The sequence below is a fragment of the Aristolochia californica genome, unplaced genomic scaffold, assembly GCF_029961685.1.
Source record: "Aristolochia californica isolate CCGP_79_NKW_82.1479 unplaced genomic scaffold, dmAriCali1.0.hap1 SCAF_16, whole genome shotgun sequence".
NCBI lineage: Eukaryota > Viridiplantae > Streptophyta > Magnoliopsida > Piperales > Aristolochiaceae > Aristolochia > Aristolochia californica.
Window position 1 is genome coordinate 4956254 of NW_027181837.1, and position 24705 is coordinate 4980958.

The 24705-nt window shown below is 36.9% G+C and overlaps 3 protein-coding genes and 1 non-coding gene across 8 annotated transcripts; 1 reads left to right on the forward strand and 3 right to left on the reverse strand.

The window, feature by feature from the left end:
• Window positions 1-1402: 1402 nt before the first annotated feature.
• LOC137953879 (negative regulator of systemic acquired resistance SNI1) lies at window positions 1403-12094 on the reverse strand. 4 transcript variants are annotated; one of them, XM_068801416.1, is made up of 16 exons: window positions 11941-12094; window positions 11786-11852; window positions 11291-11384; window positions 11148-11201; window positions 10475-10558; window positions 10146-10217; window positions 9913-9994; window positions 9774-9823; window positions 9400-9612; window positions 9243-9313; window positions 9091-9160; window positions 7867-7932; window positions 4211-4363; window positions 3885-4012; window positions 3660-3785; window positions 1403-1660 (listed from the first exon to the last, which is right to left on the reverse strand). In XM_068801416.1, exons 1-15 carry the CDS (start codon window positions 12038-12040, stop codon window positions 3713-3715), a joined length of 1377 nt encoding a protein of 458 aa, XP_068657517.1. In that variant the 5' UTR covers window positions 12041-12094; the 3' UTR covers window positions 1403-1660; window positions 3660-3712. The 4 variants fall into 4 exon arrangements, with proteins under 4 accessions (XP_068657517.1, XP_068657520.1, XP_068657518.1 ...); XM_068801419.1 differs by having other exon boundaries at window positions 9400-9452; window positions 9906-9994; XM_068801417.1 differs by lacking the exon at window positions 7867-7932.
• A 91-nt stretch (window positions 12095-12185) lies between these two features.
• TRNAE-CUC (transfer RNA glutamic acid (anticodon CUC)) lies at window positions 12186-12258 on the reverse strand. The gene has a single exon. It is a non-coding gene; the product is annotated as a tRNA-Glu (tRNA).
• Window positions 12259-12373: 115 nt separating this feature from the next.
• On the forward strand, window positions 12374-22773 carry LOC137953292 (probable hexosyltransferase MUCI70). Of its 2 annotated transcripts, XM_068800621.1 has the most exons (9): window positions 12386-12455; window positions 13076-13192; window positions 16393-16598; window positions 17680-17859; window positions 18306-18377; window positions 18463-18656; window positions 19219-19634; window positions 21644-21828; window positions 21909-22773. In XM_068800621.1, exons 3-9 carry the CDS (start codon window positions 16514-16516, stop codon window positions 22280-22282), a joined length of 1506 nt encoding a protein of 501 aa, XP_068656722.1. In that variant the 5' UTR covers window positions 12386-12455; window positions 13076-13192; window positions 16393-16513; the 3' UTR covers window positions 22283-22773. The 2 variants fall into 2 exon arrangements, with proteins under 2 accessions (XP_068656721.1, XP_068656722.1); XM_068800620.1 differs by lacking the exon at window positions 13076-13192 and having other exon boundaries at window positions 12374-12455.
• Window positions 22766-24513, reverse strand: LOC137953293 (UDP-glycosyltransferase 83A1-like). The gene is made up of 2 exons (XM_068800622.1): window positions 23906-24513; window positions 22766-23812 (listed from the first exon to the last, which is right to left on the reverse strand). The coding sequence occupies exons 1-2, from the start codon at window positions 24426-24428 to the stop codon at window positions 22926-22928; spliced, it is 1410 nt and encodes a 469-aa protein (XP_068656723.1). The 5' UTR covers window positions 24429-24513; the 3' UTR covers window positions 22766-22925.
• Between the last annotated feature and the right edge of the window lie 192 nt (window positions 24514-24705).

Here is a 24705-nt window from a genome sequence, read left to right on the forward strand (position 1 = left end):
CACTAAATGACTTTGAGGTACCCTTAATATTCAATATTGATACAGAAAGGCTAGTCTCATCTTTATTTCCTTGGGCTTCAATAGCATACTTTGCATATAATACTCTGCTAAAATTTGTGAATAATGATTGAACATCTTAGGCTAATAGTTGTGCCCTAATAACATCTAATTATGGCCCTAAACCATTTAATTTTTTTGCAATGTGCACATGTCCATTTTGTTTTCTTGTTTCTCTTTCATCCATAGTAAAAGGATGAAAAATACTTATTTCCTGCAATATACCAACCAATTCACCATAGCACCCAAAACAGATGTCTAACCTCTCTTGAGGCTAAACATCCTAGCATATATTCAAAAACATGTAACAAGTTGTATTCCTGAGCATAAGCAAACTCTAATGATTTCGGCATCTCCTTGGTTATTTTATAATTCATAACTTGATTCATTAACTTGGAATCCATTTTGTTAATCAACTAGGTTCATAACTTGACTATCCTTAAACTTCCCAATCGTCATTCAAGGAGATAGGAAGGTTATCCCAAATGAATTTTGACTTCTTCTTAGCCTTCAAGTATAATTTGACTGTTTGTGACCAACTTAGATAGTTTTGGTCATTCAGTCTCTAAAAAATAATCATAATAGTACTCTTCCCTTTTGAGTTCCCAGAATCCCTCAAAGGGGTAAAAACCTCAAAATCAGCCATATATGCCCCAAATATGGACTCTAGACAGCCCCAAATCAACACAAAAACAATAGCGATGTAAGTGTTATGGGCACATCCCACAATTTTTTCAATTTTTAGTACTGATGTCATCTAATCCAATGATGATGTAGGTTGGTTAAGCCCAATAATAGGTTGCGCAACTAGAAAAAGGGAAGAACCCTAAACCCTAAATTCCAATAAAGAACCCTCCTTTAGGACATAAAGTTTTATACACTTGGAATTGCATAAGCCAAGGAAAAACCAAAGGAATTAGGGCTGACACAAACAAATCCCAAGATGACACAGGTAGAGGACCCAATATTGGGGTCGCACAGTGCAAAAATAGTGGTTTTTCACTCGATAAACCTTCATGGGGCAATAAAGAGTCTTAGAACTGCTCTTCAAGTAGTAGGAGGCATCAAACCTATGACAAAATAAGAACGTAAAAATTCAGATTTTTTACCAACCAATCAATGTAAATTTTGGAAAATCCACTTTCTACGGGCTCACAAGTTTCAATGGAGGGCTCACAAGTTTCAATGGAGGGAACAGGAGAAGAACAAAGACCTCCAACCAAGATCTACAACTTTGATACCATGTGAAAGCATGAAATTTAGGGGTTTGGAGGAAGAGAGTGAAAGAGAGAAAAGAGGGAGCAAGTAGAGCATTGGAAAGGCTCTTTTTGGGGGTTGAGCTTAATAGTTTTGAAAGTAATTACAAAAATACCCCTTCCACGTAAAAACACTTAAACCCCCATATCTCCCTACATACTTGTTCAAATTACATGAAAATAGGACAATAGACAAAACTAAACACAGAATAAGATAACGTAACTTCTGGACTTTATAGTAAGTAAAAAATGACAATATTTTCCTTCAATAGATTTTCTTACAGTTTAATTTACATAATAGCAACCTGCTGCAATTAAATCTTGTCAAAAGTGATTTTATAATCCTCCTGCAACAAAGAAGAGAATTAATAATGATAATAAGAAGTTGGAAACAGTGTAAAAGAAACTATTAAGCTACCATTTAAGTAAAAAAATAATATGAGTTTACTGATTTCAACAACAGACGGGTTCCATCTAATCTGCTAGCAGATTTAAAAGCACAAGAACAGAATTGCATTTTATAAACAGAAATTTGTTATAGTTTCTAAAACAGAGAAGGAAATTGATAATGACAATAAGTTGTAGGAATAAGCTTAGGACTGTATAGATTCCATGTAGTCCTACTCAAACAAGGTTAAGTTAAAAGGACAGAAAACAACGAACAATCCTATGACACAAGCAATGAACAACAATATGGCAGTTCGTCTGTTTTGACTTACCCTAAAAAGTCTATAAAGTCATCCATGGTCTCCTAAGAGGTGAGGCATGCTAAAATCCTCTTCCAGCTAAAAAGAACAAGTTTATCACTTGTAAAGCCTTTTTTCAATTCTTCATTTTCTTCCTTTGGTGGAATTCAATATGTATAATTCTTTAAATCCTCCATGCATGATAAACAAAGAGTGTTGAAGAAAAGTAAAACAAAGAGAACCGATGACCAGAAGAATCAAATTAACTATGATTTCTTCGAGGGTAATTTCCAAGTAAGGCCTCCTTAGATGTTGTAATTTCATATACTACAGGGTTATGGCTTACAATGTATGAATTGATGCAGATTATATTTGAAAAAGTTAAGAAGAGAGAGGGTTGAAGAGAGAGAATGAGAGGGAGAGAAAGTGGAGGAGAGAGAATGAGAGGGAGAGAAAGTGAACTGATCTGCGTTAAGGGACCTGTACGTCCCCTAAGTGAAAACCCTAATTCTCTATATCTCCTATTCTAGTGTTCTCTTTACATAAAACTTGGTCCATAGACATAGTTGGACATACAAAACAAAATTACATCAAGACATATAAATAAAGATAAGGTAAAATAACCAAAATACCCTTGTACTTGTTTTTCAACAATATCTTTAGTAGATTAGTGGAGAAGCCAATAGCGATGGCGCATATGATATTTAGGTAGTTGTTTTATTATAAAACCTTGTTTTTATGAGAGAACTAAGTACATTGAAGAGGATAATCATTTTATTATAGATGCAGTTATAAGAAGAAAGTTCAAGACTCCTATGTGGTATACAAAACAAGTTGGAAAGTCCTTAAACAAGAGAGAGCTTAGTGTATTTTTTATAAGTCAGGGCTGTTAAATATTTACACTCCAATTTGAAAGAAAGTGTTGAGATGCAGATTGTATATCAAGGGTATTTTTATCATTATGACGCCAAAGAGTGTAATAGTAATTGTGCCTCTTAGTATTGGTGTGTTAGATCTTGGTGCTAGCAGTTTTTAAAGCCAAGGCCAGTGAATTAAAGAATTGTATGCATAGAGGGGCTGTTTAGTCATTTACTTATTTCTATAAGTTAGTATGTTATCTGGAGGAGAGGGTCCAGCCTAACCCTAATTGTTTCTTCCCCCCTTTTTGCCGCAAACTCCCTCTTCCTCCTTTCTCTTTTTTCTCCAAATTATAATCTCAAGTTAATTCAATTTCTACAATTTTCTTCATTAAGAGAAGATATTTGCCCCCAACCAGGTTGGGTCTTGCTAGTCGACCAAAACTTTTTCACTTGTTTTTCTCCAACAATTGCCTCACCACGTGAACCAAGAAAAGCAACCCATCACCATACAATTCAGATAGGCATAGAGGATTCATAACTTCAACTCACTCATTCACCGTACCTATCCTGATAGTTAGACAAAACCAAAACTATGTAATTGAAGCAATAAATCCACTCTAGGGTGAGCCAGATCTCCAGAAAAGCATAATATTTCATGTGACCCAGCAAATAAAAAGCAAGCAGTAATTTACAGCCGTTCAAACATTCAGCTAGCACTACAAAATCTTGGAAATAACTACAGGAAATGAAGATGCTTAGTGATTTTCGTATTTTATTGGATTGAAAGCTCATGGTGTTACCTGAAGTCAAGGTCAAAATCACAAAAAGAAGAAAACAGGAATAGTTGGAATCCTTATGACTCTCTCAATAGAATTGTTGCTGCTGTAAATAAGGCTTCCTTTTGAAAAAGTTCAATCTCTAGATCCCTGCATAATTGAACATTAATTCACGAAAGAAATGGGAAGAGAACATATGTACATAATAAAAACAAGCAAGCCATATACCAAACATAGTGAAGAACATACTTGGTAGTTCTTCTAAGATTTTGAAAAGCAGAAATCATATCCCTGCATATCTGCACAATAGAACTGCCTCCGATTTCTTCATCTAAAGTACTTGACGTGTCAACACCTTGTTTTAAGGACATATAAGCCTGAAAGATAATAATGAAACACACAATGCAAGCATTTCAACATTAACAAGTCAACAAATCATGATGTCATACAAGTGTTTTGGACGTTCTGAACAAAGAAAACTACAGAAAATAGCATAAAATTGAATAGGTAAAATCTAATGAAAACTTCTTCACAAATATAGTTTTCTACAGCTTATAGCAAGCCACAATACTCACATGAAAAGCTTGAGAAAGAAGCAGTTGAGCAGCATCTGCATTTACTTTTTTCACAATTTGTCTTGCTTTTGTCTCATTTGAAAAGAGCTTCAAGACATTCTCTAGAGTTGCAGCCTCAACAATATTATTTGACCTCCGAGTACGAACAGAAGCCTACAATGAAATCACAAGAGTGGATTTAAAAGAAGAACTCTCAGCTGGTTTCTGAAGTTGAAATCTCAACTCGAACAAAAATACAGCTTGTAAATGTAATGCACTAAATTGCAGGCTTAAGAAACCTGTTTTGAGCTGATAATTATATAAATGCCCTTATACACTTAATAAACCTTATTCTCCTCATATCTCCCTAACTACATATCCTATGTGCATGAAAATTTAGCCACTGACATAACTTAACATGCAGAACAAGATTACATAAAGAAATTTAACCACAGAGGTGGTAAAATGACCAAAATATCCCTGGAGGTATTTTCTAACACTCACATCTCTCTCTTGCTCTTGACTTCGCTCATTCTCCCTCTTTACTCTCTTTTCTTCAAATTAACAGAATATTGATCTCATGGGTTCTAGAATTAACATTGTTAGAGAATATGTCCAGGGGTATTTTGGCCATTTTCACTACTCCGATGGAGTTATTTCTATGTGTAATCTTGTTCTATGCATTGAGTTATGCCTATGATTTAAGCAGACACATCCAAACCAAAGATCTTGGATCTCTGAAATATAAGCAAGGTCTAATATTGACACAGAGGAAGTATACTCCTAACATGTTACATGAGCATAGATAATTAGGAGCTAAACTAGTAAATACTCCTATGGAGGTTGGTCAAAATTTGTAGGATGAGGACAGGCCTTTATTGAAAGATAGAATTATGTATAGAAGATTGGTTGCAGAATTGATGTATGCGATTATCACAAGTCCTGATATTGCTTTTGCTGTTATTGTAGTCAGCTACTTTATGGAGTCTCCCTACAAAGTTCATTTTGAAGTAGTTCAAAGGATCTTATGATATTTGAAGAGAGCTCCAAGCAAGGGGTTATTTTATACACCTCATGATCACCTCAAGGTGGAAGAAAACTCATATGCAGATTTGGATCTTAACTAGACAAAAAATCCACCACAAGTTTCTGTGCTGTAAAAAGCCAAACAAAGTGCCACATTCCAGTGCAGAGGCAGAGTATCGAGCAATGCCCATACCATAAACTTAACTCATGTGAATTCAGGCCATGTTAAAAGAGTTAAAATTTTCTTATGAAGACCCTATGGTGCTTAAGTGTGACAATCAAGCAGCCATCTTTATTGTCAGTAATCCTGTTTTCCATGAGAAAATAAAGCATATAGAAGTTGATCTTCACTTTGTTAGAGATGCAGTAATTAGGAGCAAGGTAGTTACCCCATATGTCAGGAGTACTAAGTAGATTGCAGGTAGATTCACAAATCCCCTTGGGAAGTGAGAGTTCAATAAATTTTGTTCCAATTTGGAATTATTTAACATATATACTACACCTTGAGGGGGAGTGCTAGAAGTCGGGGTTATTTTAGTAATTTCCTGTCCAGAGAGTAAGAACTAGATAGAGTGACTCCTAGCTAAGAGGCTATTTCCTGGAATGGACAGCAAACAGGTTTCCTGTATTGATGAGTTCTTGTGGTATCAAAAGGCTTCATATTTAACAAGGAATTATCTCTTATTTATTGAATCAAATTCTGGTTCCCTTTGTTGAATTCAACTATCCTTTTCTTTTCTTTTTTTGTTTTCTATTCTTCTTAATTGCAAAAAAACTAACTTTCAGTTTTTCAACTTTTACACATAAAATTTTTAGTAAAAACTGTAATCTTCCACATTTTTGCTCAAATCAAGGTTGTTGAATTTCTAGAAAAGTGAAAAACTTCATTGAATTGTTGTAATTTGAGTACAATGAGCCTCTATTTATAATAGAGGAATTACACTTATCCTAGTTATACTCAAAGTTAAACACAAAAAAATAAGTCTTGGAATAATTGAACAACTAAACGTAAACAAAAAACTAACATAACTAAAACACCTTTAACTAAGACTCTTCTGTAGACCTCCTCATGTGAGACTCCTATAAGACTCCACCATATTTATTTTGGTTCTGTGAGACTTCTTGTTGTGAGAATCATGTAAGACTCTTCTATATCTTCTCTTCAACAAAGGTCACTCACACTCTCAAGGAAACATTCAAATTTAATATCCCTGAATCCAAACCACCACGTTGTGTCATGTGTCTCGGCCTCCTAGGGTTAGAGGATCTCCCTCTCCCCCTTTGATGTATTATATTATTTAATATTATAATGAAAACAATCACCATTTAAATAAAAAAGACAAATATTTCAAGACATCATTCTACTGAATAAACTATGTACAGACATTAATAAAAGTCATGAAGCAGAAAAAATTAGCATCAATGGCTTGTAGGGGTGTAAACAGATCCGGATATTATCTACATCTAATCTGGATCAAGATTCGAAATGTCAAACAATTTCAAAATTATATCGATAAGGTACCAATTTAGTTTTGAGTTGGAACTAGAATAAAGATATCCAAATCCAATAAATATCTAGCTCCGGAATTTTACCTGGTTACTGCAAAAAATTTCCCTTAGTCATTTTTAAATTTTGCATTTCTAATTTTTTTTTCCTTGTCTTACAAGCAAACAATTTTTTTATGTTACTCTTTTAACATGAAAATAAGGAGTCAAAGAATCTTCAAAAGAATCAGAGCATCTTTCAGCTTTTTATTACCCTCCCTTTTCTAGCCTATATGTAGGCTCCCACATATGGCATACTTCTTTCCCTTGTTGATTTTACTCCCCCTCCCTCTTTTTAATTGCAGTTTCTTCCTTCCATCCCCATGGCAGCAGCAATGTCTCTATTCTCTATCCTTCTCCACTGGACAACACCAGTAGTCATTCGTCTCTTGTTCCTTTCCTTCTCCTCTCCTTTATTCAGCTTCCTCCTCGCTCTCTCTCTCTCTCTCTCTCTCGTCATACCATGGGATGCAGCATAAATCTATTTGCTGAACAAATCTGGAAAGAAAATTTGTCAGCCAGACCAAACCTTGCTGCAACATCTCTTCTCTCTTTCCATTAATTTATAAGATGGAAGGGTTTATTTTTATTCCAGGTTGTCCCTTTTGCTGTTTTAGTCATTTTTGTTAGACATTTTCTATTTTTTAGTTATTTTCTTTTTTATCCAACTTGTTATAGGTTTTCAAATCTGGATTTTATCTGAATCAGGATATTATCTGACAAAGCGGATTCTGATATCCTACTTCCAAATACTTTCAAATATTCAGATTTCAGATATCTGGATATTTGCAAATAGACCAGATCCAGAACTCCAATATCTGGACTGAACCCGATCTGTTTACAGCCCTAGTGGCTTGTCCTGTAGGCTAAATGATATACTCAAGGTAATCACCATGTAGTGGTGCACAAAGCCTATTGGCATTTTACGCTAGAGCTTGTTATCTTCTCCACTGCAATGTGATATCATCTAGGAGACCCCTGTGATACATTCTAAGGCACTGCAGCTTTGTGGAGCCTATATAAGAAATTACATCTTGGCAAATGTGATACGGAAGGACTCCAAAAATAAACTAGATTTCTGGTTAAAATTGAAAGATGTGACTTACCACTTTGCAATACTTGCTAAAATACTGCAGAATGATTTTCAGTTTCCATTTTGGTTCTGAAAATACCTACAAAAAGCACACTATCTTTAAAAATAGGGCTAATAATGATACAACTGAAATATATATACATAAAGGTCATGAACAATTTTGAATCAATTTATGACACAGGTAGCAGAACTCTACAAATTAATGAATAATGAAAATCGCCAATGGAAAATAAGATTTTGGTAGCTCAAGAATTCGTTACTTAAGGACAAATTTGTATTTAGCATTTTCCAAAAGTAGCAATAGTACATAGGTTGACACAGTAGATCACCTCAGTAAAACTTTTCCTATGTGTTTTATATTAAATTTCTATGTGCTATTACATATTAGAACAGAACTTTTTCTCCCTATTTGGTCCCTATATGGTGTTGGAAGACTGTTAAATGAGAGGGAGAGAAGTATTTCGGTACAAAAGGATTAGGGTTTGATTTAAACAAGTTATTGGTATTAGGTTTTTTTTATTGGATTGCCATAATCTTACTCAAAAGTAGGATTTATGCAGTGGAAAGCTATGAGTAAAGTATACCATTTTCCTCTTCTTTCAGAACTCAATCCCTCTCTCACTCCTCTCTCTCTCTCTCTCAGAAACCTATCTTCTACTCAGTTTTTGCAATCCAACAGAAGAAAAAATAACACCCAGATTAATTTTTTCACACAAAACGAATGACATTAACGAAAAAAAAGATAAGACAAATTAGAAAACAGAAATGAAAACAAAACAAACATATCTAAACAACAAGAAACACAAGGGTACGGAAAATAATGATTGAGACACCTTCAATTAACCAACAAGCCTACCACAATAAATTTTAATCAAACAAAGTACTATTATAATTAACTATACACCACAAAAATGATAAAGTATTAAATGATAGTTTTGTGTTCATAAGAAAAGAGTATTGTGCTTATCAGCCCCATCATCCATTCTCAACATAAACTAACCAAAGATACTAGACAACAATCAGGTATTTTATATGGGCCTTCTGCATCTAAAAGCAGTCAAATATGATAAAACACCATCTCCATGAAAAAAATTGACTAGTACAGTGCTCATTTAAGTCTACTAGCCCAAAGTGAAATGTGCAACAACATATATGGGTGGCGAAAAGTAGAGAAAGAATTTCAAAATTAAAGTTATATGCATTCAAATCTTTGCATATTAATCATAACAGTAATAACCTCCAGAAATGGGCAAAGAAGATCTTTGTTGTACATGAGCTCTTCTAGAATGAGCTCCACCAAAGGAGTTCTGCACCAAATTCAACAAGTAAAAAATTAAAAAATTAGAAGATTAGGCTGGAGTCATTTACATGGAAAAACAAACCAAATACCTCACACCATCAACCCTAGAAGTAACTCCTTCCCTATCAGCCTCCATTTTTATTACATCAAGCTCCATAATCTGGTTAAAATAGTATAGTTAGTAGTCCACATTTTACCAAATGAGATATCCTCACATATTTCCCAGCAGATAACATTAAAAGTTACCACAGTTAAGAGTCTCTGAACAGAAACACAAACTTCCTTTTGTAGCTCAGGCACTGCAATTGAAACAGCAATATCAAAATCAACAGGCATATTTACTGAAGCATGCCTCTGGTTTTGCGGATCAGCACTGAACTCAGCATGATGGTAAACTCGGTTACAAATGATGGACATGCACTCCTTCGTCAAGCTTTTGAAGCTCAATTTTCGAGAACCCTGAAAAAGTTTCTCTCAACATCTTGAACTTTTCTTCAATAGTTATCATGATAGTTCATTCTAAATGCATGGAGACAGGTTGAAAAGGGCCAAAATGTGAAAAAATGAACAACTCCAAAACTTGCACGAGCAGGTATTGTATGAAGCAGCTAAAATAATACCAGAAGCAGATGGAGTAAGGACTCTCTCAATAGGGACCAATTCTTCCTTTCTGCAACAAAGAATTACATGATGATTCAACATAGCCACCCAATGTCACCCCGAAAAAGGAGATTCAGAATTAAATGACTTACAACTTACTTCTGTAAGAAGCAGAGAGAGGAACAAAGTCTTGTGCAAGAACATTTACAATATACTGGAACAAAAACATGTTGCCTATGTCCTGTAAACACACCTTTAATATATAATCTATGAACAGGAAAGTTGCACTGTAGAAAACAAATGACTGTGCTTTTAGCAATCAGGTATAGTGCACCTTTGTACTACATCAAAGATATTGAGTTAAAAATTATTCTGAAAATAAATATACAAACCTCCATTCCAAAATTCAGAGGATCCATTTCACTAACTGTTTGAGCGATCTTTTGTGTTAAAAGAAAAAACCTCTGTGCAAGAGAAAGAATATAGAGAAAAAGACCTCAATTAAAAGAAGTATAAAGTGAAGACCGTATAACAAGACTCAATCTCAACACACATGAATGCTAACAAAACTACCATCTGAGAGGAAGCAAGGAAGAAAGCTGTGCAAAAACCAATACTAAGGAAATAGTATAATCTTTAGAACTACCAACAAAATCTTAGTTATAAGACAGTTAGTAACATTGTACTGGCAGAGCATATGTATTTAAATGACACAACTTACATCAGAGTCAATCAACTCAACAGATGGTCTACAATTTATGGCTTCACGGGTATTTCCTGAGCCAAAGGCAAATGGAGACCAGGCCTGAAGAAGAAAGAGATATGTGGAGCTTTGAGTCACTGTAAGCGTAAAGATGATAGGAATAAATGAGTCATGTACAGAAGCCCACACACACTGAGCATCAGATTCAACAAAGACACCTAGCATGTCCACATGCACCAAATTCTGTATTGTAAAAATCCTCAGAGAACAATTCTCATAATCTAGTAAACATCAGTTTTTTCAACTATACAAGAGAACATGAGCTATTTCTCCTAGATAGTTTGAATTTTTAAGAAGATTGTTGAGCACTTTAGCTTGAGAAGTGAGCTTTTGAAGCCCCACATAAGTGAAAGGACATGTCAGTTGACGGGTCCTAGTTCAGGTAAATGGGGCATAAGTCTAGGAGGCTCTGATTGAACTTCTACCAAGCAGATTGGTAGTTTGTCACTGATGCATTAAGAGAGTACATATAGATGCCAATGAAATATAGAAAACAATCTCTCGGTCAAATATGTGATCAAAGAAACTGCAATGCTATCTATTAACTAGAAAAAGAGAAATCATCAGTAAAATTCAGAAATAAATAATTAAATAAATAACCAGCAAGTCATCAACAAGAACATAGAGTTACCTCTTGAACCACCACGATTTCATCTGACTGGCTGAAATAAACTCGAGGGTAATGCTTCATTGACAGAATAAAAGTTGACGCAATTAATTACAATTTTTATCAGGATTATAGGAGCTAGAAGAAAAACCAAACCACTTAAATACCTTATCTAAGTCACATAGGAGCCGATAACTAGCCACAGTCAATTCCAAAGACATACCATCTTTGAAGATCTCAAAAATCGCATCAAACATTTTCCTTTGCCAGAACATCACATACGTAACCGTTAAAGAGACTGGAAGATAGTTTAGAGGAAGCACGATCCATAAACAAACATAAAAAAACAACATAAAACAGTCCAGAAATGGTGAGTTTTTTGCTCTTCAGATTCGTGAAAATAGAGGAGTTTACCCTTATGCCAAGGAGGATAAATTTCATAATTAGAATATTAAAAACTACACGAAATATATCAATTGACAATCAAACCTTTATGTAACCCTTCGACAGGGGTCTTCAGGGTACATAATAATTCAAGTAGCTTTCCTCAAAAGAAAAAACGATGTAAAAAAAAAAAAGAATAAAAGAACTTCTTTTATTAGAGTACACGAGTAAAGACGACGATGGCCATGAAAGGTCCTCTTGAATGAATAGACACACACCTAGTAGGAACGGTACCATCCGTGGCAATGATTGAAGCAGAACGAACAGCTTCTAAGAAAGATAGTCCTTTTTCGAATTGACAGAAGAACATGAATGAGAAGAAGGAAAAAGAAGACAATGCATGAAGAAGAAAAAGAGGAATCTAGAAGAATACTGTCATCGTGAACGTCTCGGCTATCCTTAACTCCACATGTATCGAGAATGGCCATGGTGTTCTCTTCAAGTCCTCTCATGCTTCTTCTGCGAGACTCCATTTCTCTTCCTGCGGGATGCAGCTGCAAGCCCAAATCCCAAAGCCTCCTCTTTTCTCTTCAACTTGTAGACTATGGCGCGAAAAGGCTCTCGACGACTACTACGTATTACATGGTACAAAAACCAACGTGCGAACAAAATTCGACATTCCGTTGCCAGGACTTGAACCCGGGTCTCTCGGGTGAGAGCCGAGTATCCTGACCAACTAGACTACAACGGAGATACATACGTGGCTACAGGCATATATAATATACTTAACTACATTCTATAACTCTCACTCCCTTCCACCTTAAGGTATAACGAGTGTCCCTTCCACACCTGAGATAAAACCAGTAGGCAAATGTAGCGATTCCAACAAAATTTTCAATGTGGAACAAGATAGTGAGGCTCGTCATCTTTCTCATCAATCCCATGCTGGTAAGGATCTCTCTCTCCTTTTTCTTTCAAGTTTTCTGCCCTCCTACTTACTGTTCTCTGGATTTTTCTCCAAAGCGATCCTCACTCTCATTTTCTTCTCCGAACTGTCGTATTCCCTTTTCTTCATCTCGCTTATTATAACGGAATAGGATCATTTAGGTTACTTATAGGAAACTAAACTACGAATCTCAATAAAAAGAATGGCCATTGCAATCGATCTGCATCCTTCCAACTTAGCATCATTTATGTTTTGTTGTCGATCCATTGTTCATCATGGTTTGGAGTATGTTTACCTCGTTATTTCTCTGTCTAGTGATGACTGAAAAGGTGAGGAATGACTTCCTCTACATGTCCGAAGGGCAAATACTGGCTCAAATTGAACCCTGTATTTCTCAATTCTGAGCAAAAACCATCTATCGTACCTTTAAACTAAGCATATTTCTCAACCCATAGCAAAAACCATCTATCGTACCTTTAAACTAAGCATATTTCTCAACCCATAGCAAAAACCATCTACCATACCTTTAACCTAAGCAAACTGCAGCCTTTGATTCTCCTCCCAATTTCAGTTCATCAGTTTCAGCTGCTAATTCACGCTGTGTTTGTGATCCAAATTCCAGGAATAAAAGGTAAGCAAGTGGTTGGTGCTAAAGAATCTTCAGGATTGCATTACTTGTGGCAAGCACGATCAAGCCATAGGCACCAGCTACCATCTCCATTATGATGGGTCCTCACTGGTTGTAGCACTCTGTTTTTCCTTGATCCTTGAACATTTGGAGACAAACACCTAAAGAAGAAGTTAATAGAGTGCCAATATGCATCATAAAAATCTGTTTTTGTAGAAGAAACAGTTTTTCAAATGCAAGTCTGCAAGATACTCAACTACCATCATTTCTCTCCATGTTAGTAAAATCAGCAAACTAAGATAGATATTAGGTCATAGAAATCACGCCTACATTGTGATTGTCATTATTAATAGTAAGTTAAGGGTAGGAAAGTGATTCAGTTTCTTGGGCATTTTTTTCCCTGAATTTATTACATCTTTTACCTGAACATTGCATTGACTCTAATGGCTGCATCAAAGTTCAGACAAGGGGAGGTTATAAACAAGCACTATAGTTGTAAAGCTAACAAATATAGACTTAGTTTGTTCTTAAAATGCCAAAGTACCCCTTTAACCTTTAATGTTAATTTTTTTTTAAATTGTGAATAGCTTTTATTGGACTGAAAAAAAAATCATGCTACAATATAATACAAGGATTCCTTTTGTCTATTAAGTGCAAGGAATTTCCAACAACAAGAGATGGGCAAAAGTGCCCTCTTTGGCCAATACATTAGCAATTGAATTTGCAGCCCTCAATGTGTGCTGCCATGTAACAACATAAAGCCTACAAATATTCATAATTTATTCATTGATATATCTGAAACTCCTAGAATGCTTCAGACTATCTTTCATCCCGCTAATCATCGATGAAAAATCTCCTTTCACAATCAAAGGAGCTGAGAGTTTCTCGAAACTAAGCTTGTAGCCTTGTCTTAGAGTCATGATTCCTGCCTTGGCTGAGTCTTTCCATCCATAGGACTTGAGAAAACAAGTTGGACAACACCTTTATGAGCCTAAATGGCCCTAGCAATTCCGGCCAGCTCCCGGTTTTTTTTTTTTTTTTTAAATGAGGTGTATAAACTATAAAAGATAGTAAAGAGTACAAACAAACCTAGCTAGGTGGGCTTTCCTCCACAACAAGGTGTTGGAATGAAATACCCAAATTTAGCCTGAATGTATTGGTAGAGCGAGGAATAGACTTCCAATTACAATTTAAAGAAGAAATTAAATTACAGATTTCTAAATACATATCCCAATGGTGCCACGGAGGTCTGACAGATTTTGCACACCAGTCAATGACAGTCTTTGAGTCCCTTTCGATGCAAAAGGGGCCCACGAGCCGGTTTTAGAATGAACTTCCATCAAAATTTAGTTTTGAGGCTTCCCATAGGAGGAGGATTCCAAACAATAAGAGATGGTGGTTGGATCTTTACAAACGTGGCCACCACTCTCCAATGTTTTTTAATCAAAGAGGGGGGGCAGGGGTGGGGGGGTGGGGTGTAGTATGGTCTGGAATATGTCCTCAATGATGCCCCCAATCAAGTTGGCTGATCCATTGAAGATACTGTTGTTGTGTTCTTCCCATAACAACCACGGAACTGCAGCTACATAGGCTTTCTAAAGCGTTATACCTGTGGCTGGGAAGCTCTGAAATGAACATCGAACAATAACAGTCTGTAAAGGAGGATGGTAAACAGCAACTCATACCAAACTTGCTGACAATTGAGCCACAAATCCGAAAACTAAGTGGAAGATGGATCAGCAAGTGGTCAACTTTTTCTGCTGCGGCATTAAAAAACCTACATAAGGAATTGACGATTGAACAGCCCATTTCTGCAATTCATCGCAGGGTAGAATCTTTTTATGAGCTGCAGACCATAGAAAATGGAAGACTATTGGATGTGCAATTAACTTCCATGAGAGGGCAATCTTTTTGGTTGTCTCTCTTGAATAAGAACCCTGCAAATTCTTATATAGGGAGGCTGTGGACAACTCACTGAAGGACTCTGTTGTGCAGATGATTTCATCTTGAACATTTTCTTTATCATAAATTGAATCTAGATCAGCTAGTAGCTCGGTTATATTGCTTGTTTCTTCTTCATTATGGTCTAGCAATGTTACTTGTTTCTTCTTTACTAATATTGGAAAGAGACAAGTATTAGGGATTTTGAATTTGATTTCAGCTAAAGTGGCATTTAGCCATGTCCACCCATTCATTCTGGCTGATCTATGTCGGACCATGAATTGGCCAGGCTTTGCAGCCACTCCGTGTTCGACAATCCACTTCTCGAGAATCAACCCATACTTCAAGTCCTTTGTCCAGAAAGTCTTTTTTTCTCGTCTTAGATCTTTCATTATTTTCACCAATGTCTCTGAGTATTCAAGGATGTCTTCCAACAAAGCATGGACAAACAACCATTGAGTCTTTTGTTTCATTGCCAGCTTTACCGTGAAGCCTGCATTGAACGGAATGACATCAACATAGAGCTCCAGGTTCCATCACACAGAAATGACAACCATTTCAGTTTCCAACACTTAGTTAAGGGGCTAACACCTGTGGCAAAGGAGCCGACGACACGGTTCCTCACCTGGTTACTCCCTCACTCATCTCTCAATCAAACAGAATCTGCTGTTAACTATAATTGAATACCCTAGGGAAGAAATTTTAAACATTGAAATCTAATTTAATGGCTATATTTGAGAGTGAGTGTGATTAAGCTGACATGGATTTGAACAGACACACTATGCTTACACATACACACTTAATATTGAGTTAAAGTGAAACTCGTCCACTTACCTATTAACCAGCTGTGTCCCATGTCCCTAGTCTTTCATGGCCAATTTATATGTATAGTCACTACTCCCAAGGTCTTCCCTTGGCAGAACTAGTTTTGATTAATATTCTGTGGTTTTTATGTACCACTGCCAGAGTGCTTCTTGATTTGTCCTCTGTTATTGTTGCTTGCATGCTTGAGGAAGTTGTGTTGTGTGGGATAACGGTAAGACTTAGAGGAAGGCCTGATATGACATCAATGGAATTAGTGAAGAGATGATTGAAGAAAGACAACTGGGAATTTAGGTAGAGCAGAAAGGAGGATGCATATAGCTGGACTATGTGGTTGAGACAAACGTGCTTGTGATGATGATGATAAGTGAAGAATTTACTAAAATATGAGACAGCAGTGTAATTTTTAGTTGCTATGCTTTGGTTTCAGTCTGTGCACCATGTCGAACTCTGGCTTTCATTTCATTTATTTTATTTATTTATTTATTTATGTATTTATTTATTTATTGTTTTCTGCTTTTGTTTTTCTTTACATTATTGTTGAGTAGGGAATGTGGCCACAAGTGAATTGAGTTTGTTTCTGCCTGATGGTTCCTCTTGGAATACACTTAGTGCCAAGCATCCTTTAGCTTTGTTCTTTCTTGGGAAGATTGGTAGATAAAGCTAGCAATGGAGCTTGATCCTATGCGATCTCTTTCTTTGCGGGTGGGATCAAGAAAAACAGAGCGAAACTCACAGCATCGGCAAAGTAAAGGTAAAGAAGATGTTAAACAGAAGTAGCCAATGTAGTTTCTGAATATGCTTAATTTGTTCAAATGACAAATTTCTAGCTCCAAATTTACTGTTGTTCCAGAAGTTTTGGCATATAATGACTAGCAGTGAGCATGGGCTGGATTTGGGCAGTGTACTGGTCAAGATGATTTGCACTTGTTTTACACTGGGTGACCAAAATCCATTGGTACTCAATAGGTCAAAACTACAGACTCAGACTTGGATGGTGTGGATTTGTGCTGGGTTTGGATTAATCTAATTAAAAAAGAAAGCTATGTCATGAATTATAATTTTTCACGTGTACATGTGAATAAATGGAGAAATTACTTAAGTAAAATATTGGTATGAATACTAGATGACAAAGTATTTATCTGTTCAAAGTACTGATCTTGGTCTATTATCAAGATCGAAGAGTAGAAAAGAAGTGATGGTAAAGTTTTTTCTGAAATATATGTAGAGAAAAAATCACAGAAACATTTTATGTTTAGATTTGTAAATTTTTCTGTTATTGGACTAACGAAATGCAAATAAGATTGTTTTCTATTCATAAAAAAAATTAATCTTCTTTTGCAAAAATAGGCTCCTAGAGAAATGACTTTTGTAACTTTGTGACTTTAATGAAAATTTTCTTGTATAATGAAATGCTTTTTTCAATCATACAAGTGATATGGATAACATAGCTGTAACATTTGGGTCTCATCTTCACTAAACATTTTGAAAAGAGTCTCATCTTCACTACCATTGTCAAAAGAGTCTCATCTTCACCATTCTATTTTTTGTTTTCGCTGTACAAAGGCGTGTACTCTATACTGGATTAGGGTTCAGGTGTTCAACCCAAACCCCACCCAATTATTGATTGGGTAAGCGCTCCTAACCCACACCAAACCCATTCATTCTGTGGATTGGGGTTGATTTACGTCTAGTTCAGGTTCTTGGATTATGTCAAACTACCTCTTCCCTAATCATTATTTGGCATTTTTTATAAGAATAAAAAGGAAAGAACTGTTGTTGTTTGGTGTTGTTCCAAGATGTGCATAGATTTGTTTACGTTTCTGTGGATGCAGACATTGAAGAGGGACTATCATCTTCAGGAAAAATCTCTCCAGACATTGCGATGAAGATCATTTGGAAAAGAGGTTTTATACGGTTGGTTCTTGTGGCAGGCATCTTGTGGATGCTGCTGATTTTGGCTGCATTACTATTTCAAGTCTGGACATGTCAATCTTCTGTTACTTTCATTTCAGGTATCTTTTGCAAATGTGCTATTTTCTATTGATTGCTATTTTTAATGGAGTTTCTATGAATGCATCAAATCCAGCTATTAACATCTTTTTCTCGACAAAACATTTGCTCAGAACTTTTTAATCACAATGTGTTTACTTTATCCTGTTTTCTGCATGACAGTTCTAGCCTTGTCAACAAAGCTCTCCATAAAATTGGTCATATCAGTACCTATATATTACCCGCCATTAGCACAGTCCTCCTTTTATTTCTTTCACATGCAGTGAAAAAATGCATTGTAAACTTGATTTAACAACTCTTCTCCTTGTTGGAAGACAGCAATTTATAAGATCACAGAGCAGTTTCTCTTCTGCATCTTCAAATATATGCTTGTGATTTTGGAGAATGTATATGTTTTGTTCTTGTTAGTTCAGCTGTCTCACTTTATCTTGCTCAATTTTATTTGCAGGTATTTGTCAAAAAGACAGTAAAGTATTTATTGTGCTGGATACTATGGGACTGGTTCCAAAGCAACAACATCGTAAGATTGGGCTCCGGCTGGCTCTATGATATTACTGTCCTTCCTCTTGATATTACAGATCTAATGAGATTAATTTGCTTAACAGGTTGTCCAATTCCTGTTATGGATGACCCAGATGCTGTGGTCATTCCTGAGGGAAGAACACCTGAAATAATTCCTGAAAAGTTGTCATACATTACTATTGATGATCATGTGGAAGCTGACAGTCAGCCTCTATTTGGAGGACACCAGACCTGGGCACAAAGAGAAGATAGTTTTAAACTGAACTCATCTATGAAGGTACATAGCATGTGATATTAAAAGCCCTATGAGCCCTATATTTTAAAAACTACATCATAAATAAACATAAAAGCCCTATGCTGATTTTGCTCTGATTCTGTAGTCTTTGTTGTGTTGGAGTCCAATCAAAGGGACTTCAATGGTTTACATCCTCTCTGTGAATGCTTAGGGCCTGGAGTCTGTCAAGGTGGTATGTGTGTTGGAGTAATCCGAACTGACACTACTGAAGCATTTATCAAACTTCTGAGTTCTGACAGTTATGTCTCTGCAATGCTGACTAGAAGTTCACAGCTGTCTGCCTAGCATTATCTAATTTATGAGTTTTTTCAACCATGGCCACTGCCTCCATGTTATGAAGAATTTGTGGATGTGCTATGGTTGTACACAAGCTGTTCTTGTCATCCAAAAGTCAATTCATTGGGTTAGGTCCCTTTGAGAGGACTTCACTGATTGTCGTTCTTACTAGATCATGCTTAGGATTTCTATGTAAATGAGACATGTCATTTCATGGACCATCATATTAATTTCACGACTTATTTATTCGAGGAGAGATGCCTGCCAGGTTCACTGTGGTTTTATGAAAAACGGAGGAGCTGACATGGATCCTGTAGATATCAAGTATGTTAAAAGGTGCAAGTTTGTGGTTGCTTCTGGCATTTTTGATGGCTATGATACACCCCATCAACCTGCAAACATAAGTCTTCGCTCTCAAAAGCTTTTCTGCTTTCTTATGGTGGTGGACGAGAAATCTCTTGAGTTCATTAGAAACAACGTCACTGTAAAAGAAGATAGTAAAGGCGGAAAATGGGTTGGTATTTGGCGTCTTGTGTTGTTGCACAATCCACCATATGATGAGCCAAGAAGGAATGGGAAGGTCCCAAAGATATTAACCCACAGGCTATTTCCTTCAGCACAATATAGCATCTGGATTGATGGAAAAATGGAGCTCATTGTGGATCCATTACTAATTCTTGAAAGGTACATTCTTATCTGATGTGTCTAATCTGTTTCCACAGCTTGTTTGATATACCTTAGAAGCACTTTGTCTTGTTATGAACTTGACAATAATTTATTGTTCTTCCTTTATGGATGTGTTGATTATCATTTGAATCAATATTATAATTATATTGTATACACCTCTTTCTTCAGTTCACGATTCTCGGTGTTCAGTAGTTGAAGAGCATGTAGATGTTATGGGTTTTGGCTTCTAGAGGGTTTAAACAAGAACAAAAAAAAGCAAAAAGGATGTTCTAGAGTGTGTCTGTTCTTCGCTTGCTGACCAATATGGTAGAATGGGCTATTGCCAGCAGAACATTTTGATAAATTTTAGCTCGGGTTGTATTTCTTAGTTTCCCTTCTTTGGGCTATGTTTGGGTGGCTCTCTCGGCTGCTTCTTTTTCTCTATTTTGTTTCTTAATAAAACAAGACCAATTATGCACTCAAGTCTATGTAAGTTGCACTGTTTTTTTCTTTTCTCTAGCTAGGGTTACAAGTGGATCCGGTTAATCCATAACCCATACTACCCTAATCTAAAAATTAAATGATTGGATTAGTATATGGATAAAAAAGTTTCATTCAACAGTGTGTGAATGAATATAGTTAGTGGGAGTTGAGTGTTAAGAAAAGTCATATAGTTTAGTTGAGAAATGGTTTCTTAACTTCGGCTAGTCATATTGGGATGGACCTGAACCCAACTTTAACAAGGTATGAGAGTAGGACATCTACCTATTGAGCTCAGTTTGCACCCTATTTAGTTCTATTTGTGTTGTTTTCGTGTCAAGTCTGTTATCCATTTATGTATGCCTAAACGTGAGGTGACAGTGTTAATGGGAACAATTCACATAAATAAGAATTAAGAAAATTCCTATGGTAAGTAGTTTGAACACAACCTCCTAACTTCAACTAGTCAATTTGGTATGGACGTAGACTCAGCTTTAACATGTGGATGTGTTAGAAAAATTCTACCCAAAGTTATCCTATCCGCTAGCTAAATGAATTAGGTTGAATCTTAAATTTTTAAACTTAATCTGATTCACGGATCATAAACATATGGGCCACAAAGAAAACTAACATATACCATCAAATAGAGACAAAAACCTTATGCTTGGACACTATATGAGTTGGGGTTGTTCCCTCTAAAATGGAAAAGAATTACAGGTCTCTTCCAATTAGTAAACAAAAGATTCTTCCAAGCTCAAATTAATGAGTATTATCCCATAGCAAATTTTCTAACTCTCAAATAACTAGCCTAAGATATGGATCACATGGACAACTGATGGTGCATGTCTCGGTTTTCCAAGATGTTTCACCAATGTCAATATTGGAAACATCTCAGGTGAATCAGCCAAGACGTCTTAAGTCTAACATTACATTACTTTTACACAGGGGGTGGAACCAGATCTAATTATCAATCTAATTTAATTGATCAAAGAAGACAACCATTAATCAATCTAATTTAATTGACCAACCTCTGTTAGTGGGAATAATCCTAATAGATTAATGTCAGAAGAAATCTTATGGTTATTAGTTCGAAAAATGATTTGTAACCCTAGCTAATCATTTTAGGATGGACTTGGATCCAGTTATATGGTATTAAAGCATCAGCAACTAAGATGGGAAAGGAGAAGGAAAAGAAGAAGAGGAAGAAAACGAAGAAAAAAAGAGGAAAAAGGGACTGTGTCAGCCATGGTGGTAACTTCAGGGTGTTTTTTTCCCCTTTCGTCTTTTTTGGATAGACCTGGATCCAACTTTAACAACCCTTTTTGCTTTACAGTTTCAGTACTTTGATTGAAACATTACAAATCTTTTGCGTCATCTTTTCATTTGTATGTAATACTCACGTGAGCCAATCTAGTAATCCCTTTAAATGATGTATCTGACCCTTTTTTGTCTGTAGAGTTGAATGTATGCTTAGTCAAGTACAGGGCAGTGATTCTCTCTTAATTTTAGTGTGAATCATAAGCTCCAAACATCTTCGTAATCTTCAGATACCTGTGGCGTGGGGAGCACACATTTGCAATTGCTTGTCATAAACACCATCGGAGTATATATGAAGAGGCCGATGCTATAAAGAGAAGAAAGCGCTATGCCCGACCTCTAATTGACCGTCATACGAAAATATACCTCTACGAGGGAATGGAACCTTGGAGTATAATGAAAAAGACGCCTAGTGGTAATGAAAAAAAGGAAAATTTTCATGTATCTTTTTGCTTGCTGATGATACTTTGTATTTACTCTCAATTATTGGTGCAGATGTGCCAGAGGGAGCGGTCATCATAAGGGAACATACTGCTATAAACAACTTGTTTAGTTGTCTGTGGTTCAACGAGGTCAACCTTTTAACACCTAGGGATCAGATAAGTTTTGGTTATGTGGTCTACAGGTTGGGTGAGGCATTCAAGTTCTACATGTTTCCCAATTGTGAATACAACTCCTTGTTTATATTACACAGACATACCAGGGAACATTCTTCTGTTGTTGAGTGGGTAAAATCTTTGGATGAATTTAGGAAGAACATTACCGGATTGAAAGAGAGCAGAGGGGGATTAGGCTTGTGGACTCCATACCCTGGAGACCTGGATTCAATCCAGATCCCAATTGTTGAAAGAACATCGCCAGCGGGTTGAAGATGCGACCTTTTGCTCTGCATTCTTGTTCCCTATGTTTGGAGTTCTGTTCTTGGTTGAAGATGCGACCTTTTGCTCTGCATTCTTGTTCCCTATGTTTGGAGTTCTGTTCTTGCCAATCACATACTTTGAGAAAGCGCTCTTCACTTGGATTGCAACTCGGACCTCCTTTGAACACCAGTTGTTTGAGCAGAATAATTTAACGCCACTGAACATGAATCAACATTATTTACATGGTTGGTCTGTGAAAATTATCCAACCGAGGATGCCTCCTCTATGATCAAGCAATATTTATCAACCAATGATTTGATTAAGAGTTTAAATTCTTTCTCACTGTTCCTTGTTAAAGCTTGGAAGATCAAATCCTTTGTAACTGTTTCTTGTAAAACTTGTGATCATGTACTGGTTGGTGCATCAGATCAAATGTTAGAACAGTTATATCCCTAATTTTATTCTTTTGGACACAAATTTTTGTCCAAAATTTTGATTTTTTTTTTTTTTTAACATCTACTTGGTAGAGCTTTTCATCTTTTAACATCTATGATTCAGAAGCGTTTATTGAACTGAAACAGGAATTTACATTCATTCAGTTTCACACTTGTTCACATTGCGAGGTGAAATCATAAGACTGCCTAAAAAAGGATCAATCTCGTTTGATCCCCTCGACAAAACCATCAAAAAATTTCTCAGAAATTCCGCCGCTACTGACTGCCTCTTCAGCCATCTCTTTCATCTTCATTGCTCTGGTTTTTATCCCTTCGTCGCAAAGCAGATCTTTCACCATTTTCTGAACCTCTCCCCGCGTAATAATTCCATTTTCGTCTGGTTTCAACTCAATTCCAATATTCCACACATCGCAGATGTATTTTTTATTAAGGAACTGATCCCCGAAGTAAGGCCAACACAAGAAAGGAACTCCGTTGCTCAACCCTTCCGTGGTTGAGTTCCAACCACAGTGAGACAAGAAGCAAGCGACGGCGGGGTGGGCGAGCACCTTTTGCTGCGGAGCCCAGCTTACGATCTTCCCCCTGTCAGCCAATCTGCCAAGGAAATTTTCTGGGTAGACAACAGTAGACCCACTCATGAGATTGGGTCGAACAACCCACAAGAATGGCCGACCAGTGTGCTCCAGGCCAGAAGCTAGTTCATCAAATTGTGTTTGATTGATGATGGTGAAGCTTCCAAAAGCAACATAGATGACCGAGCTGTCCTGCTGTTGGTCGAGCCAGCTTAGACAAGAGGAGTCCTCTGTCCAGAAGTGACCCACTAGCTTCGTCACGCGATAGTTAGAGAGCAAAGGGCCAATAGGTATGGCTTGAGGGATTAAACTCAAAGCGGGTGCTTCAATTCCTGGAAAAGAGTTGCAGAGAACCCCGTCGACGACGGTCATAGCTCGGCTGACCCCTGACAGCAACAGATACACGTTTTTCTTCGTTATTGGGTCGCTGAAGCAATTCCATATAAAGTAGCTTGTGGTCATTTCTGGCATGGCCGGAGATAGTTGGATTATTTGGTCCTGGAGAACCTCTCCTGTGAACAAGATCATAGAAAGCAAATAGTGTTAAAACATGAGGAAAAAGAAATGATTTGCGAGACTAAAAGTGGATGATCTTTACTCCTTACCATTGTTGCTCATGATTCCGGACTCGATGAGCTTCGGCATGTGGAGGCACAAAGCTAAATTTCCGACGGATGGACCCCAAAATCCAACTGCGGGAATTCCCATCTTTTTTGGGACAGATAAGACGGCGCTCACACAGAGATCAGCAATGACACAAAAAATCTTATCTTCTTCACGCTCGTTGATTTTTCTCATGAGATCTTCCAATAAATGCTCGAAGAACCCAAGGACGAAGGCGCACAATCTTCCCAAATCACCTCGATCGTCGTCAGGATCCAATCCATCAGGAACCGACAGTAGGCGGATTCCATCAACGCTCTGATGTGCTTCTTTCTGCATAGAAGCCACGATCCGCGCATGATCAAACTCGGTGCAGACGAACGTGACTCTAAAACCACGGTCGACCAGCCGATGGGAGAGCTCCATGAGCGGCAATACGTGACCTTGAGCTGGGAACGGAACAAGGACGGCATGTGGCTTCCCCATACTGCTTTGGGAACTTTTTCCAGAGCGTGATCCTCCCATTTGCAGAGGCTCTAAATTTATGAAAGTGATTCCCGACTGTGCAGTTGTGAATGGTTACCAAATTCCCATGAATCTGCAAGCAATGTGAGGGAATCCAAGCCAAGAAGGCTACTGCAGCAACTGGGTTTGGAGCCATCGAAGTGACCAAGGACAGCGTAAGCGATGAGGACGAATACGGAGGCGACCAGCAAAAGCCGACCAATGATAGTTATATAATTTAAAATAAAAAAAATCACTATATTATCTGCGAGGAAGATAACTTTAAATATCTTTATGA